The sequence below is a fragment of the Bombina bombina genome, chromosome 5 (genome assembly GCF_027579735.1).
Source record: "Bombina bombina isolate aBomBom1 chromosome 5, aBomBom1.pri, whole genome shotgun sequence".
In the NCBI taxonomy this organism is placed as follows: Eukaryota; Metazoa; Chordata; class Amphibia; order Anura; family Bombinatoridae; genus Bombina; species Bombina bombina.
In genome coordinates this window covers 1,149,307,677-1,149,326,175 of record NC_069503.1, presented here as the reverse complement: position 1 = coordinate 1,149,326,175, position 18,499 = coordinate 1,149,307,677, and the positions used below count along the sequence as shown (strand labels likewise).

General features: G+C 39.7%; 1 protein-coding gene across 1 annotated transcript in view; it reads right to left on the bottom strand.

The window, feature by feature from the left end:
* LOC128661759 (microtubule-actin cross-linking factor 1, isoforms 6/7-like) overlaps positions 1-18,499 on the bottom strand; it is a 253,447-nt gene that overhangs the window by 208,697 nt on the left and 26,251 nt on the right. The window contains exons 4-5 of the mRNA XM_053715979.1: positions 10,567-10,722; positions 10,319-10,474 (exon numbers count right to left, since the gene is read on the bottom strand). Coding sequence (XP_053571954.1) covers positions 10,319-10,474; positions 10,567-10,722 — 312 coding nt within the window. The remainder of the gene's footprint in view (positions 1-10,318; positions 10,475-10,566; positions 10,723-18,499) is intronic.

Here is an 18,499-nt window from a genome sequence, read left to right as displayed (position 1 = left end):
TACTAGTGACCTTATCATGTACTTGTCACATATAACTTACTAGTGACCTTATCATGTACTTGTCACATATTACTTACTAGTGACCTTATCATGTACTTGTCACATATAACTTACTAGTGACCTTATCATGTACTTATCACATATTACTTACTAGTGACCTTATCATGTACTTGTCACATATAACTTACTAGTGACCTTAGTATGTACATGTCACATATTACTTACTAGTGACCTTATCATGTACTTGCAACATATTATTTACTAGTGACCTTATCATGTACATGTCACATATTACTTACTAGTGACCTTATCATGTACTTGTCACATATTACTTACTAGTGACATCATGTACTTGTCACATATTACTTACTAGTGACATTATCATGTACTCGTCACATATAACTTACTAGTAACCTTATCATGTACTTGTCACATATTACTTACTAGTGACCTTATCATCATGTACTTATCACATATTATTTACTAGTGACCTTATCATGTACTTGTCACATATTACTTACTAGTGACCTTATCAGCATGTACTTATCACATATTATTTACTAGTGACCTTATCATGTACTTGTCACATATTACTTACTAGTGACCTTATCATCATGTACTTGTCACATATTACTTACTAGTAACCTTATCATGTACTTGTCACATATTACTTACTAGTGACCTTATCATGTACTTGTAACATATTACTTACTTGTGACCTTATCATGTACATGTCACATATTACTTACTAGTAACCTTATAATGTACATGTCACATATTATTTACTAGTGACCTTATCATGTACTTCTAACATATTATTTACTAGTGACCTTATCATGTACTTGTCACATATTACTTACTAGTGACCTTAGCATGTACATGTCACATATTACTTACTAGTGACCTTATCATGTACTTCTAACATATTATTTACTAGTGACCTTATCATGTACTTGTCACATATTACTTACTAGTGACCTTAGCATGTACATGTCACATATTACTTACTAGTGACCTTATCATGTACTTGTCACATATCACTTACTAGTGACCTTAGCATGTACATGTCACATATTACTTACTAGTGACCTTATCATGTACTTGTCACATATTGCTTACTAGTGACCTTATCATGTACATGTCACATTACTTACTAGTGACCTTATCATGTACATGTCACATATTACTTACTAGTGACCTTATCATGTACTTGTCACATATTACTTACTAGTGACCTTATCATGTACATGTCACATTACTTACTAGTGACCTTATCATGTACATGTCACATTACTTACTTGTGACCTTATCATGTACATGTCACATATTACTTACTTGTGACCTTATCATGTACATGTCACATATTGCTTACTGGTGACCTTATCATGTACTTGTAACATATTATTTACTAGTGACCTTATCATGTACATGTCACATATTACTTACTAGTGACCTTATCATGTACATGTCACATTACTTACTAGTGACCTTATCATGTACATGTCACATATTACTTACTAGTGACCTTATCATGTACATGTCACATATTATTTACTAGTGACCTCATCATGTACATGTCACATATTACTTACTAGTGACCTTATCATATACTTGTCACATATTACTTACCAGTGACCTTATCATGTACATGTCCCATTACTTACTAGTGACCTTATCATGTACTTGTCACATATTGCTAATGACCTTAGCACGTACATGTCACATTACTTACTTGTGACCTTATCATGTACATGTCACATATTACTTACTAGTGACCTTATCATGTACTTGTCACATATTACTTACTAGCGACCTTATCATGTACATGTCACATAACTTTCTAGTGACCTTATCATGTACATGTCACATATTACTTACTAGTGACCTTATCATGTACATGTCACATATTACTTACTAGTGACCTTATCATGTACCTGTCACATATTATTTACTAGTGACCTTATCATGTACTTGTCACATATTACTTACTAGTGACCTTATCATATACATGTCACATATTACTTACTAGTGACCTTATCATGTACTTGTCACATATTATTTACTAGTGACCTTATCATGTACATGTCACATATTACTTACTAGTGACCTTATCATGTACTTGTCACATATTATTTACTAGTGACCTTATCATGTACTTGTCACATATTACTTACTAGTGACCTTATCATGTACTTGTCACATATTATTTACTAGTGACCTTATCATGTACATGTCACATATTACTTACTAGTGACCTTATCATGTACTTGTCACATATTACTTACTAGTGACCTTATCATGTACATGTCACATATCACTTACTAGTGACCTTATCATGTACATGTCACATATTACTTACTAGTGACCTTAGCATGTACTTGTCACATATTACTTACTAGTGACCTTATTATGTACATGTCACATATTACTTACTAGTGACCTTATCATGTACTTGTCACATATTACTTACTAGTGACCTTATCATGTACATGTCACATTACTTACTAGTGACCTTATCATGTACTTGTCACATATTACTTACTAGTGACCTTATCATGTACTTGTCACATATTACTTACTAGTGACCTTATCATGTACATGTCACATATTACTTACTAGTGACCTTATCATGTACATGTCACATTACTTACTAATGACCTTATCATGTACATGTCACATATTACTTACTAGTGACCTTATCATGTACATGTCACATTACTTACTAGTGACCTTATCATGTACATGTCACATATTACTTACTAGTGACCTTATCATGTACTTGTCACATATTACTTACTAGTGACCTTATCATGTACTTGTCACATATTATTTACTAGTGACATTATCATGTACTTGTCACATATCACTTACTAGTAACCTTATCATGTACTTGTCACATATTACTTACTAGTGACCTTATCATGTACTTGTCACATATTACTTTCTAATGACCTTATCATGTACTTGTCACATATTACTTACTAGTGACCTTATCATGTACTTGTCACATATTACTTACTAGTGACCTTATCATGTACATGTCACATATTACTTACTAGTGACCTTATCATGTACATGTCACATATTACTTACTAGTGACCTTATCATGTACATGTCACATATCACTTACTAGTGACCTTATCATGTACATGTCACATATCACTTACTAGTGACCTTATCATGTACTTGACACTTATTATTTACTAGTGACCTTATCATGTACTTGTCACATATTACTTACTAGTGACCTTATCATGTACTTGACACTTATTATTTACTAGTGACCTTATCATGTACATGTCACATATTACTTACTAGTGACCTTATCATGTACTTGTCACATATTACTTACTAGTGACCTTATCATGTACATGTCACATATTACTTACTAGTGACCTTATCATGTACATGTCACATATTACTTACTAGTGACCTTATCATGTACATGTCACATATCACTTACTAGTGACCTTATCATGTACTTGTCACATATTACTTACTAGTGACCTTATCATGTACTTGTCACATATTACTTACTAGTGACCTTATCATGTACTTGTAACATATTACTTACTAGTGACCTTATCATGTACATGTCACATATCACTTACTAGTGACCTTATCATGTACTTGTCACATATTACTTACTAGTGACCTTATCATGTACTTGTCACATATTACTTACTAGTGACCTTATCATGTACATGTCACATATCACTTACTAGTGACCTTATCATGTACTTGTCACATATTACTTACTAGTGACCTTAGCATGTACATGTCACATATCACTTACTAGTGACCTTATCATGTACTTGTCACATATTACTTACTAGTGACCTTAGCATGTACTTGTCACATATTACTTACTAGTGACCTTAGCATGTACTTGTCACATATCACTTACTAGTGACCTTATCATGTACTTGTCACATATTACTTACTAGTGACCTTATCATGTACTTGTCACATATTACTTACTAGTGACCTTATCATGTACTTGTCACATATTACTTACTAGTGACCTTATCATGTACTTGTCACATATTACTTACTAGTGACCTTATCATGTACATGTCACATATTACTTACTAGTGACCTTATCATGTACTTGTCACATATTACTTACTAGTGACCTTATCATGTACTTGTCACATATTACTTACTAGTGACCTTATCATGTACATGTCACATATTACTTACTAGTGACCTTATCATGTACATGTCACATATCACTTACTAGTGACCTTATCATGTACTTGTCACATATTACTTACTAGTGACCTTAGCATGTACTTGTCACATATTACTTACTAGTGACCTTATCATGTACTTCTAACATATTATTTACTAGTGACCTTATCATGTACTTGTCACATATTACTTACTAGTGACCTTAGCATGTACATGTCACATATTACTTACTAGTGACCTTATCATGTACTTGTCACATATCACTTACTAGTGACCTTAGCATGTACATGTCACATATTACTTACTAGTGACCTTATCATGTACTTGTCACATATTGCTTACTAGTGACCTTATCATGTACATGTCACATATCACTTACTAGTGACCTTATCATGTACTTGTCACATATTACTTACTAGTGACCTTAGCATGTACTTGTCACATATTACTTACTAGTGACCTTAGCATGTACTTGTCACATATTACTTACTAGTGACCTTATCATGTACATGTCACATATCACTTACTAGTGACCTTATCATGTACTTGTCACATATCACTAAATATATGTGTATATATATATATATATAAATACAGAAAGATCATCACTCACCAGCATCATCAGCCACTCTGTGCACAGCCATTATAAATCCAAACATAGAAATTGTTGAAGACATGTCTGTCGTGTGTGATTTTATACATTTGACCAAGGCCTCCTTGTGTGGCCGAAATGTTTCTTGGATCATTAAAGGTGATATTTTGAATCTCTTGTGTTGGCTTTTAATATATATATATATATATATATATATACATACAAATGTATACAAATATGTATATACTGTATGTGTGTATATATATATATATATATATAAAGTGGGCCAAAAAAGTATTTAGTCAGCCACCAATTGTGCAAGTTCTCCCACTTAAGAAGATGAGAGAGGCCTGCAATTTTCATCATAGGTATACCTCAACTATAAGAGACAAAATGTGGAAACAAATCCAGACAATCACATTGTCTGATTTGGAAAGAATTTATTTGCAAATTATGGTGGAAAATAAGTATTTGGTCAATATCAAAAGTTCATCTCAATACTTTGTTATATTTCCTTTGTTGGCAATGACAGAGGTGAAACGTTTTCTGTAAATCTTCACAAGGTTGTCACAATCACACACTGTTGCTGGTATGTTGGCCCATTCCTGCATGCAGATCTCCTTTAGAGCAGTGATGTTTTGGGGCTGTCGCTGGGCAACACAGACTTTCAACTCCCTCCAAAGGTTTTCTATGGGGTTGAGATCTGGAGACTGGCTAGGCCACTCCAGGACCTTGAAATGCTTCTTATGAAAACACTCCTTTGTTGCCCGGGCGGTGTGTTTGGGATCATTGTCATGCTGAAAGACCCAGACACGTTTCATCTTCAATGCCCTTGCTGATGGAAGGAGGTTTGCACTCAAAATATCACGATACATGGCTCCATTCATTATTTCATGTACACGGATCAGTCGTCCTGTTCCCTTTGCAGAGAAACAGCCCCAAAGCATGATGTTGCCACCCCCATGCTTCACAGTAGGTATGGTGTTCTTTGGTTGCAACTCAGCATTCTCTCTCCTGCAAATACGACGAGTTGTGTTTCTACCAAACAGTTCTACTTTGGTTTCATCTGACCATATGACATTCTCCCAATCTGCTTCTGGATCATCCAAATGCTCTCTAGCAGACTTCAGACGGGCCCGGACATGTACTGGCTTAAGCAGGGGGACACATCTGGCACTGCAGGATCTGAGTCCCTGGCGGCGTAGTGTTTTACTGATGGTAGCCTTTGTTACGTTGGTCCCAGCTCTCTGCAGGTCATTCACTAGGTCCCCCCGTGTGGTTCTGGGATGTTTGCTCACCGTTCTTGTGATCATTTTGACCCCATGGGGTGAGATCTTGCGTGGAGCCCCAGATCGAGGGAGATTATCAGTGGTCTTGTATGTCTTCCATTTTCTAATTATTGCTCCCACAGTTGATTTTTTCACACCAAACTGCTTGCCTATTGTAGATTCAGTCTTCCCAGCCTGGTGCAGGTCTACAATTTTGTTTCTGGTCTCCTTCAACAGCTCTTTGGTCTTCACCATAGTGGAGTTTGGAGTGTGACTGTTTGAGGTTGTGGACAGGTCTCTTTTATACTGATAACAAGTTCAAACAGGTGCCATTAATACAGGTAATGAGTGGAGGACAGAGGAGCCACTTAAAGAAGAAGATACAGATCTGTGAGAGCCAGAAATCTTGCTTGTTTGTAGGTGACCAAATACTTATTTTCCACCATAATATGCAAATAAATTATTTCCAAATCAGACAATGTGATTGTCTGGATTTGTTTCCACATTTTGTCTCTCATAGTTAAGTTACAGGGAGTGCAGAATTATTAGGCAAATGAGTATTTTGACCACATCATCCTCTTTATGCATGTTGTCTTACTCCAAGCTGTATAGGCTCGAAAGCCTACTACCAATTAAGCATATTAGGTGATGTGCATCTCTGTAATGAGAAGGGGTGTGGTCTAATGACATCAACACCCTATATCAGGTGTGCATAATTATTAGGCAACTTCCTTTCCTTTGGCAAAATGGGTCAAAAGAAGGACTTGACAGGCTCAGAAAAGTAAAAAATAGTGAGATATCTTGCAGAGGGATGCAGCACTCTTAAAATTGCAAAGCTTCTGAAGCGTGATCATCGAACAATCAAGCGTTTCATTCAAAATAGTCAACAGGGTCGCAAGAAGCGTGTGGAAAAACCAAGGCGCAAAATAACTGCCCATGAACTGAGAAAAGTCAAGCGTGCAGCTGCCAAGATGCCACTTGCCACCAGTTTGGCCATATTTCAGAGCTGCAACATCACTGGAGTGCCCAAAAGCACAAGGTGTGCAATACTTAGAGACATGGCCAAGGTAAGAAAGGCTGAAAGACGACCACCACTGAACAAGACACACAAGCTGAAACGTCAAGACTGGGCCAAGAAATATCTCAAGACTGATTTTTCTAAGGTTTTATGGACTGATGAAATGAGAGTGAGTCTTGATGGGCCAGATGGATGGGCCCGTGGCTGGATTGGTAAAGGGCAGAGAGCTCCAGTCCGACTCAGACGCCAGCAAGGTGGAGGTGGAGTACTGGTTTGGGCTGGTATCATCAAAGATGAGCTTGTGGGGCCTTTTCGTGTTGAGGATGGAGTCAAGCTCAACTCCCAGTCCTACTGCCAGTTTCTGGAAGACACCTTCTTCAAGCAGTGGTACAGGAAGAAGTCTGCATCCTTCAAGAAAAACATGATTTTCATGCAGGACAATGCTCCATCACACGCGTCCAAGTACTCCACAGCGTGGCTGGCAAGAAAGGGTATAAAAGAAGAAAATCTAATGACATGGCCTCCTTGTTCATCTGATCTGAACCCCATTGAGAACCTGTGGTCCATCATCAAATGTGAGATTTACAAGGAGGGAAAACAGTACACCTCTCTGAACAGTGTCTGGGAGGCTGTGGTTGCTGCTGCATGCAATGTTGATGGTGAACAGATCAAAACACTGACAGAATCCATGGATGGCAGGCTTTTGAGTGTCCTTGCAAAGAAAGGTGGCTATATTGGTCACTGATTTGTTTTTGTTTTGTTTTTGAATGTCAGAAATGTATATTTGTGAATGTTGAGATGTTATATTGGTTTCACTGGTAAAAATAAATAATTGAAATGGGTATATATTTGTTTTTTGTTAAGTTGCCTAATAATTATGCACAGTAATAGTCACCTGCGCACACAGATATCCCCCTAAAATAGCTATAACTAAAAACAAACTAAAAACTACTTCCAAAACTATTCAGCTTTGATATTAATGAGTTTTTTGGGTTCATTGAGAACATGGTTGTTGTTCAATAATAAAATTAATCCTCAAAAATACAACTTGCCTAATAATTCTGCACTCCCTGTATACCTATGATGAAAATTACAGGCCTCTCTCATCTTCTTAAGTGGGAGAACTTGCACAATTGGTGGCTGACTAAATACTTTTTTGCCCCACTGTATATTTGTGTGTGTGTGTGTATATATATATATATATATATATATATATATATATATATAATATGTGTGTGTATATGTATATGTGTGTGAGAGTGTGTATATATATATATATATAATATGTGTGTGTATATGTATATGTGTGTGAGAGTGTGTATATATATATACACACACACATACACTTTTGAGCCCTTCCCATTGAAGTACCTTGAAACATGCAATATAGTTTGTATTAAATTTTATGTTTAGATGTGTTTGGAATAGAAATACTTTAAATTCATATGCTCTTCACTTTTAAATAGATATTTATATGTATATATCTGTACAATATATATTCATAAATAGATATATATTTATAGACATAACATATTTTACAACATAATATTTATATATATACTAGTCCTAAAGCCCGTTCACACGGGCCATTTTTTGCAGGGTACAGCGGTCCCACCCCTTGCGCTCTCTCCCTCCCCCTCTCTTTTGCTCTCTCTCTCCCCCCTCTCTTTTGCGCTTTCTCTCCCCCTCTCTTTTGAGCTTTCTCTCCCCCTCTCTTTTGAGCTCTCTCTCTCCCCCCTCTCTTTTGCGCTCTCTCTCCCCCCTCTTTTGCGCTCTCTCTCTCTCCCCCTCTCTTTTGCTCTCTCTCCCCCCTCTTTTGCACTCTCTCCCACCTCTTTTGCGCTCTCTCTCTCCCCCCTCTTTTGCGCTCTCTCTCTCCCCCCTCTTTTGCGCTCTCTCCCCCTCTCTTTTGCGCTCTTTCTCACCACTCTCTTTTTTGCTCTCTCTCTCACCCCTCTCTTTTGTGCTCTCTCCCCTCTCCCCCCCTCTCCCCCCTCTATCTCTTTCTCCCCTCTCTCTCTCTCTCCCCTCTCTCTCTCTCTCTCTCCCCTCTCTCTCTCCCCTCTCTCTCCCTCTCCCCTCTCTCTCCCTCCCCCTCTCTCTCTCTCCCCCCTCTATCTCTCTCCCCCCTCTATCTCTCCCCCCCCCTCTCTCTCTCTCCCCCCTCTCTTTCTCTCCCCTTCTCTCTCTCTCTCTCCCCCCGTCTCTCTCCCCTCTCTCTCCCCCTCCTCTCTCTCTCTCCCCCTCCCCTCTTTCTCCCCTCTCTCTCTCTCTCTCTCTCTCTCCCCCCTCTCTCTCTCCTCCCTCTCTCTCCCTCCCCCCTTCTTTCTCTCCCTCCCCCCTCTTTCTCTCCCTCCCCCCTCTTTCTCTCCCTCCCCCCCCCCCTCTTTCTCTCCCTCCCCCCCTCTTTCTCTCCCTCCCCCCTTCTTTCTCTCCCTCCCCCCTCTTTCTCTCCCTCTCCCCCTCTCTCTCCCCCCTTTCCCCCTCCCCCTCTCCCCTCCCCCCTCTCCCCTCCCCCTCTCCCCCTCTCCCCTCCCCTTCTCCCTCTCCCCTCCCCAGCTGCTTTGAGCTCTCAGTCTGCACGGCCTTTCAGGGCCCACCTGGCCCCGCCCCCTTCACGACCCTCCACGTTCGGCCCCGCCCACGCTCGGCCACGCTGACTTCTGCTCGCACTGCAGAGACTTAGGGACTGTAAGGACAGGTGTGTTTGTCCTTGTGCTGTCTCTACTGCGCATGACAGCTTCAGACAAACACACTTGGCCTTTTATAGTATAGGATATATATATATATAAAATTAAAATCAAAAGAACATTTCTTCTATGTGAAAAACATAGAAATGTGAAATATTGCTAATGCTCCTAGCCTTTAGCTCAGTTGAGCTAGCTCAGTGTCTGGTTAGTGCGCTAGGGATAATAGGCATTTCTTCAGCCGCCCCATAGAAGTCTGTGGTGAGACGGCATAAGCACTGCAGCGCTAATTTTTTACTTTAAGCAAAGTTACTGCTCGAGCGGGTAAAAAAATGTAGCTAATCTTTTACTTTAAACTCAGTTTGCACTTAATAAAAAAAATTATAATCGGTGCCACTTGTAATATGGCCCTAGGTGTTTAATACTGCAACCATTTGTTACTATTTTTATACAGTGTCAATCTATTTCCTTTTTGATCACTTGACACTTGACAAGAATAGGTGATTCAGAAGCAGATTCATGGCGTATGTCCACCTTGACTTTTGCCAACTCTACTTACCTTGTTTTTTGCCAGCTCTATCTCACAAGCTTGAAGGTCAATACACAGTGGTCGTGGACACTGAAGCTGATCTGCCGTTTGGGACAACCAGTTCAAGAGCTCCTCCAGCTGGTTCTGGAACTGACCCAACCCGAGCAGTGCATCCTCTAACTGGTGCTGTGACAAAATACAAAATGATATAATGAGCCAAGCCTCCACTGTGTTTAATCAATTGTAGGTCTACCACATGGTATTTTTGTGGTTCTAACCTGTCTGTTTACAGCTTCTTCTTCCAGCCGGTCCCAACGTTCTCTGTAATTACTAATTTGGTTATTTGTTGATTTGGGATCTGATAAGCTTATCGAGCTATGGTGACCAAGAGTCTCCAGTTCCACACGGTGCTGATACAGCTCCCTCTTAAACTCCTACGTAAGAGACAGACAAATGATCCTGGGACAGATAAGTACACTACTACACAAAGTCTGTCATTAGTATTAGTAAGATCATTGTCCTTTATAGTAACAGCACTTAGTCATTGTCTCATATACATGTCTCCAGTTACTGAGACCTGAGATTAGAAACAAATATTGTACTGTATAGCTGTGCACGGTGTAAGTCATCATATACTGTATAGCTGTGCACGGTGTAAGTCATCATATACTGTATAGCTGTGCACGGTGTAAGTCATCATATACTATATCACTGTGTACAGGGGAAAGTCATCATATACTGTATAGCTGTGCACGGTGCAAGTTATCATATACTGTATAGCTGTGCACGGTGTAAGTCATCATATATTGTATAGCTGTGCCTGGTGTAAGTCATCATATACTGTATAGCTGTGCATGGTGTAAGTCATCATATACTGTTTAGCTGTGCCTGGTGTAAGTCATCATATACTGTTTAGCTGTGCCTGGTGTATGTCATCATATACTGTATAGCTGTGCCTGGTGTAAGTCATCATATACTGTATAGCTGTGCACGGTGTAAGTCATCATATACTGTATAGCTGTGCATGGTGTAAGTCATCATATACTGTATAGCTGTGCCTGGTGTAAGTCATCATATACTGTATAACTGTGCACGGTGTAAGTCATCATATACTGGGTGTAAGTCATCCTATATTGTATAGCTGTGCACGGTGTAAGTCATCATATACTGTATAGCTGTGCATGGTGTAAGCCATCATGTACTGTATAGCTGTGCACGGTTTAAGTCATCATATACTGTATAGCTGTGCACGGTGTAAGTCATCATATACTGTATAGCTGTGCACGGTGTAAGTCATCATATACTGTATAGCTGTGCCTGGTGTAAGTCATTATATACTGTATAGCTGTGCATGGTGTAAGTCATCATATACTGTATAGCTGTGCCTGGTGTAAGTCATCATATACTGTATAGCTGTGCCTGGTGTAAGTCATCATATACTGTATAGCTGTGCACGGTGTAAGTCATCATATACTGTATAGCTGTGCCTGGTGTAAGTCATCATATACTGTATAGCTGTGCCTGGTGTAAGTCATCATATACTGTATAACTGTGCACGGTGTAAGTCATCATATACTGTATAGCTGTGCACGGTGTAAGTCATCATATACTGTATAACTGTGCACGGTGTAAGTCATCATATACGGTATAGCTGTGCCTGGTGTAAGTCATCATATACTGTATAACTGTGCACGGTGTAAGTCATCATATACTGTATAACTGTGCACGGTGTAAGTCATCATATACTGTATAGCTGTGCATGATGTAAGTCATCCTATATTGTATAGCTGTGCACGGTATAAGTCATCATATACTGTATAGCTGTGCATGGTGTAAGTCATCATATACTGTATAGCTGTGCACGGTGTAAGTCATCATATACTGTATAGCTGTGCATGGTGTAAGTCATCATATACTGTATAGTTGTGCATGGTGTAAGTCATCATATACTGTATAGCTGTGCATTGTGTAAGTCATCATATACTGTATAGCTGTGCACGGTGTAAGTCATTATATACTGTATAGCTGTGCCTGGTGTAAGTCATTATATACTGTATAGCTGTGCATGGTGTAAGTCATCATATACTGTATAGCTGTGCCTGGTGTAGGTCATCATATACTGTATAACTGTATACAGGGGAAAGTCATCATATACTGTATAGCTGTGCATGGTGTAAGTCATCATATACTGTATAGCTGTGCCTGGTGTAAGTCATCATGTACTGTATAGCTGTGCACGGTGTAAGTCATCATATACTGTATAGCTGTGTACAGGGGAAAGTCATCATATACTGTATAACTGTGTACAGGGGAAAGTCATCATATACTGTATAACTGTGTACAGTGCTGCGGAATCTGTTGGCGCTCTACAAATAACCGATAATAATAATAATAATACAGGAGAAAGTCATCATATAATGTATAGCTGTGCACGGTGTAAGTCATCATATACTGTATAGCTGTGCATGGTGTAAGTCATCATGTACTGTATAGCTGTGCATGGTGTAAGTCATTATATACTGTATAGCTGTGCATGATGTAAGTCATCATATACTGTATAGCTGTGCATGGTGTAAGTCATTATATACTGTATAGCTGTGCATTGTGTAAGTCATCATATACTGTATAGCTGTGCCTGGTGTAAGTCATCATATACTGTATAGCTGTGCATGGTGTAAGTCATCATATACTGTATAGCTGTGCATGGTGTAAGTCATTATATACTGTATAGCTGTGCATGGTGTAAGTCATCATATACTGTATAGCTGTGCATGGTGTAAGTCATCATATACTGTATAGCTGTGCATGGTGTAAGTCATTATATACTGTATAGCTGTGCATGGTGTAAGTCATCATATACTGTATAGCTGTGCACGGTGTAAGTCATCATATACTGTATAGCTGTGCCTGGTGTAAGTCATCATATACTGTATAGCTGTGCCTGGTGTAAGTCATCATATACTGTATAGCTGTGCATGGTGTAAGTCATCATATACTGTATAGCTGTGCACGGTGTAAGTCATCATATACTGTATAGCTGTGCCTGGTGTAAGTCATCATATACTGTATAGCTGTGCATGGTGTAAGTCATCATATACTGTATAGCTGTGCATGGTGTAAGTCATTATATACTGTATAGCTGTGCATGGTGTAAGTCATCATATACTGTATAGCTGTGCCTGGTGTAAGTCATCATATACTGTATAGCTGTGCACGGTATAAGTCATCATATACTGTATAGCTGTGCCTGGTGTAAGTCATCATATACTGTATAGCTGTGTACAGGGGAAAGTCATCATATACTGTATAACTGTGTACAGGGGAAAGTCATCATATACTGTATAACTGTGTACAGTGCTGCGGAATCTGTTGGCGCTCTACAAATAACCGATAATAATAATAATAATACAGGAGAAAGTCATCATATACTGTATAGCTGTGCATGGTGTAAGTCATCATATACTGTATAGCTGTGCATGGTGTAAGTCATCATATACTGTATAGCTGTGCATGGTGTAAGTCATCATATACTGTATAGCTGTGCCTGGTGTAAGTCATCATGTACTGTATAGCTGTGCATGATGTAAGTCATCATATACTGTATAGCTGTGCCTGGTGTAAGTCATCATGTACTGTATAGCTGTGCACGGTGTAAGTCTGTCATGATTTCGTCCGTTCATTGCCGTGTCGCCGCGGCTCCCGGATCTCCTCTGTGTGACTGACGTCACGTTGCTTAGCAACGTGACGCTTTCTCGACACACCCCTCTGATGACGTTGCCGCTCCTGCCTTTAAACCACGGCGGGAGATCTGAATCGGGGCCCGTTTGTTTGTTTCCCTTGGAGTTTGTGAGTACCTTGTCAAAATCTGTTTTCCTGATACCGACTTCTGCCTGCCTGACCAAGCCTTTTGCCTTAACCCTTTTGCTGATATTTGGATACCGACTTCTGCCTGTCTGACCAAGCCTTTTGCCTTAACCCTTTTGCTGATATTTGGATACTGACTTCTGCCTGTCTGACCAAGCCTTTTGCCTTAACCCTTTTTGCTTATGTTTGGATGCCGACTTCTGCCTGCCTGACCTTGCTTTTGCCTTATTCCACAATCTTTTCTTTGATTAATAAAACCTGCTTAAAAGGACATTTTCTTTTACAAACTGCAAAGGAGAACTTTGACTTTCTGTTTTGTTATAAACCTGCTTAAAGGGACATTTTCTTTTACAAACTGCAAAGGAGAACTTTGACTTTCTGTTTTGTTATAAACCTGCTTAAAGGGACATTTTCTTTTACAAACTGCAAAGGAGAACTTTGACTTTCTGTTTTGTTATAAACCTGCTTAAAGGGACATTTACTTTTTCAAAGCTGCAAAAGGGAACTTTGTTACAAGCCTGCTAATGAGGACCTTTTTTCTAAGCTGCAAATAAGAGCATTTCCTTTATATTCTTTGACCTGCTTAAAGGGACGTTTTTTCCTTTGTGGTTTCCCTGCATTCTGGAGCAACTATTATTTTTTGTAATCTTTCTCATCTGTTTCCTGAGTGGGTCACGTCCTGGATATTTCTCAGTGTGCTAGCGTGTGCTTTATATTCACGCTAGCAGTTGGGTTGCATCCCGGACTGATTCCAAAGCGGCTGACATTACAAACGGGCCTAAAAAATGGACCCCACTGAATTATCCATGGCCGTGGCTCACCAGGGACAGCTTTTGGGATCTCATGCCACTCACTTGCAGTCTCTGGACACTAAACTTGATCAAATAACTGCTCTATTACAAAATTTGGTTGCTACCGCACCTCCCAATCCTAATCCCAATCCTAATCCTATTGAGGCATTACCTCCTTCGATTCCTAACAATCAGTCTCAGGTACAACTAAGTCCCAGGATACCTCTTCCGGATAAATATGATGGGAATCCTGAAGAATGTAGAGGCTTTCTGAATCAATGCCGTCTTCATTTCCGAAATAGCCCTACTCTTTTTGCTACATTTCTTATTTCCTTAATGAAAGGAAAAGCCTTGGCTTGGGTATCACCTTTGCTAGAAAAGAATGATCCTATACTTTTGGATGTTGATACATTTCTATCTATGTTCTCAAATGTATTCGATAAACCTGGAAGGTCATCCGCTGCTGAAGCCAATCTCCTGGATTTACGTCAAGGTAATCAACCAGTCTCTCAATACGCTATTGAGTTCCGCACCCTTGCCTCTGAAACCACTTGGAATCAGGGAGCACTCAGAGCCGCATTCCGTAAAGGACTTTCTGAGCGTCTCAAGGATGAATTGGTGTATCGTGAACTTCCAGAGTCCTTAGAAGCCTTAATAAATCTCTGTATCAGTCTCGACGCCAGGTTTCGTGAACGCCAACAAGAAAAGGATAGAACACAGAGGTCTTCAACTCGAACTCCTTTTCGTTTGGCTCCTCGTTTTTCTAATCCAGTCACTCCAGTCTCTCCTACTACTGATCAGGCTGAACCTATGGAGGTGGGAAGTATAAAATTAACTGAGACTGAACGCTTGAGAAGACGGACTCTTGGCTTATGTCTGTACTGTGGCCTTAAAGGGCATTTATTAAGGGATTGTCCTACTAGGCCAGTAAAAGCCAGGGCTTAACTCTAGTCCAGGGAACTGAGTTAAGCCAAAACAGTTGCCATTCCCTATACAAGAAACTCTTTGTTCCAGTAACCCTTCTAATTGGACATAAGAAGATTTATACCCAAGCTCTAATTGATTCTGGTGCTGGAGGAGTGTTCATTGACTCTACATTCGTCTCTACTCACTCTATACCCTTACTAAAGAAGGAGTATTCCATTTCAGTCTCTACGGTCAGTGGAGATCCTTTGGGTTCTGGATATATTCAGTTTTCTACTCAACCCTTACTCCTCACCGTAGGAATACTTCATTCCGAGACAATTTGTTTTGACGTCATCCCCACTCCACAATTTCCCATTATCTTGGGATTACCCTGGCTCCAAATTCACAATCCCATTTTTTCTTGGACTTTCGGTGAACTCACTTCCTGGGGATCTACATGCCAGACTAAATGTCTTCAAAAGATTACCAAGTTACCACTCACTATTGCTCTCACAGTTGAAACTCCGGACTCCTTACCTATGCCTTATCATGACTTTGTGGATGTTTTCTCCAAAAAAGAAGCTGAACGTCTTCCTCCTCACCGCCCTTTTGATTGTCCCATTGATCTCCTTCCCGGGGCTGCCTATCCTCGAGGCAAGACATATCCACTTTCTAAACCAGAAAACATGGCTTTGGAAGAATATATTAAAGACAATCTGGCTAGAGGATTTATTCGACCCTCCTCTTCCCCTGTAGGGGCTGGTTTCTTTTTTGTAGGAAAAAAGGATGGCGGATTAAGACCCTGTATTGATTATCGAGGATTAAATCAGATTACCATCAAGAACAGTTATCCTCTACCCCTTATTCCTGAACTTTTTACTTATCTTCAGGGAGCCACCATATTCACCAAACTCGACCTACGTGGTGCATACAATCTGATCCATATACGCAAAGGAGATGAGTGGAAGACTGCCTTTAACACTCGATTTGGGCATTATGAATATTTGGTCATGCCCTTCGGGCTATGCAATGCTCCGGCGGTTTTTCAACATTTTGTAAACGAGATCTTTCGTGATTTTTTGAATATCTTTGTCATCATATACCTTGACGACATCTTAATTTTTTCTCAGAATCACCAAGATCATGTGCACCACGTCAAGAAAGTACTTCAACGTTTAAGAGAATTCCATCTGTTTGCTAAATTGGAGAAATGTTCTTTCCATCAAAAATCCATACCCTTTCTGGGTTATGTAATATCGGCATCTGGATTTGAAATGGACCCTACTAAACTTTCTGCCATTTTGGATTGGCCTAGACCTGATTCTTTGAAGGCTTTACAACGTTTTCTAGGCTTCGCCAACTACTACAGGAAGTTCATCAAGAATTTTGCTACTATTACTTCTCCTCTTACTGCTCTCACTAGAAAAGGACAAAACTGTAAAAGATGGCCTCCTGAGGCTATAGAAGCTTTTGAGTCTCTCAAAGAAGCTTTTTCCTCTGCACCTATTCTTCGTCATCCAAATCCTGAGTTTCAATTTATCCTGGAAGTTGATGCTTCCTCTGTTGCTGCTGGAGCTGTTCTGTCTCAACGAATACCAGAGACTGGAAAGATTCATCCTGTTGCTTTCTTCTCTAAAAAATTCACGCCTTCGGAATTTAACTATGACGTAGGGAATAAAGAGTTGCTTGCCATCAAAATGGCATTGGATGAATGGAGACATTGGCTGGAAGGTACTTCTTTGCCATTTACTATACTCACTGATCATAAGAACCTTCTGTATCTCCAAACAGCCAAACGATTGAATTCCAGGCAAGCACGCTGGTCATTATTCTTCTCCCGGTTTCACTATAATTTATCTTACATACCTGGTTCAAAAAATATTAAAGCAGACGCCCTTTCCAGACAATTTCAAGATTCCCCAGTTCCTGAGTCTGGTACCATTCTCCAACCTCATGAAGTCATAGCCCAGTTAACAACTTCCTGGTTACAAGAATTACAGTCTGCTCAAGGGAATCTTCCTTTGTCCTGTAAACCTCCCGATGGTTTACTCTTTGTTCCTGAACGCCTTCGTTCCAAGATTTTATTTTGGGCTCATGATAGTCCCCTTTCTGGACATCCTGCATCAGTATTACCACTCGAAACCTCAAACAACATGTCTGGTGGCCTACTCTCTCTCAAGATGTGAAGGATTACGTCTCAGTATGCACACAATGTGCCATGAACAAAACTCCACGCCAACTTCCTTCAGGATTGCTCCAACCATTGCCTATACCTCGCCAGCCTTGGACTCATGTATCCATGGACTTCATTACCGACCTTCCCTTGTCCGCTGGAAACAATACTATCTGGGTGGTGGTCGACAGGTTCACTAAGACTGCCCATTTTGTACCCTTACCAGGATTACCATCTGCCAAAAGACTCTCTGAACTTTTTATTTCACATATTGTAAGAATCCATGGATTTCCTCTAGATATTGTTTCAGATAGAGGGGTACAGTTTGTTTCTCGATTTTGGAGGTCACTTTGTAAACATTTTGGAACTACTATATCTCTCTCTACTTCTCACCACCCACAATCGAATGGCCAGACTGAAAGAGTAAACCAGTGTCTTGAAACATATCTTAGACATTATGTGGATCATTATCACTCT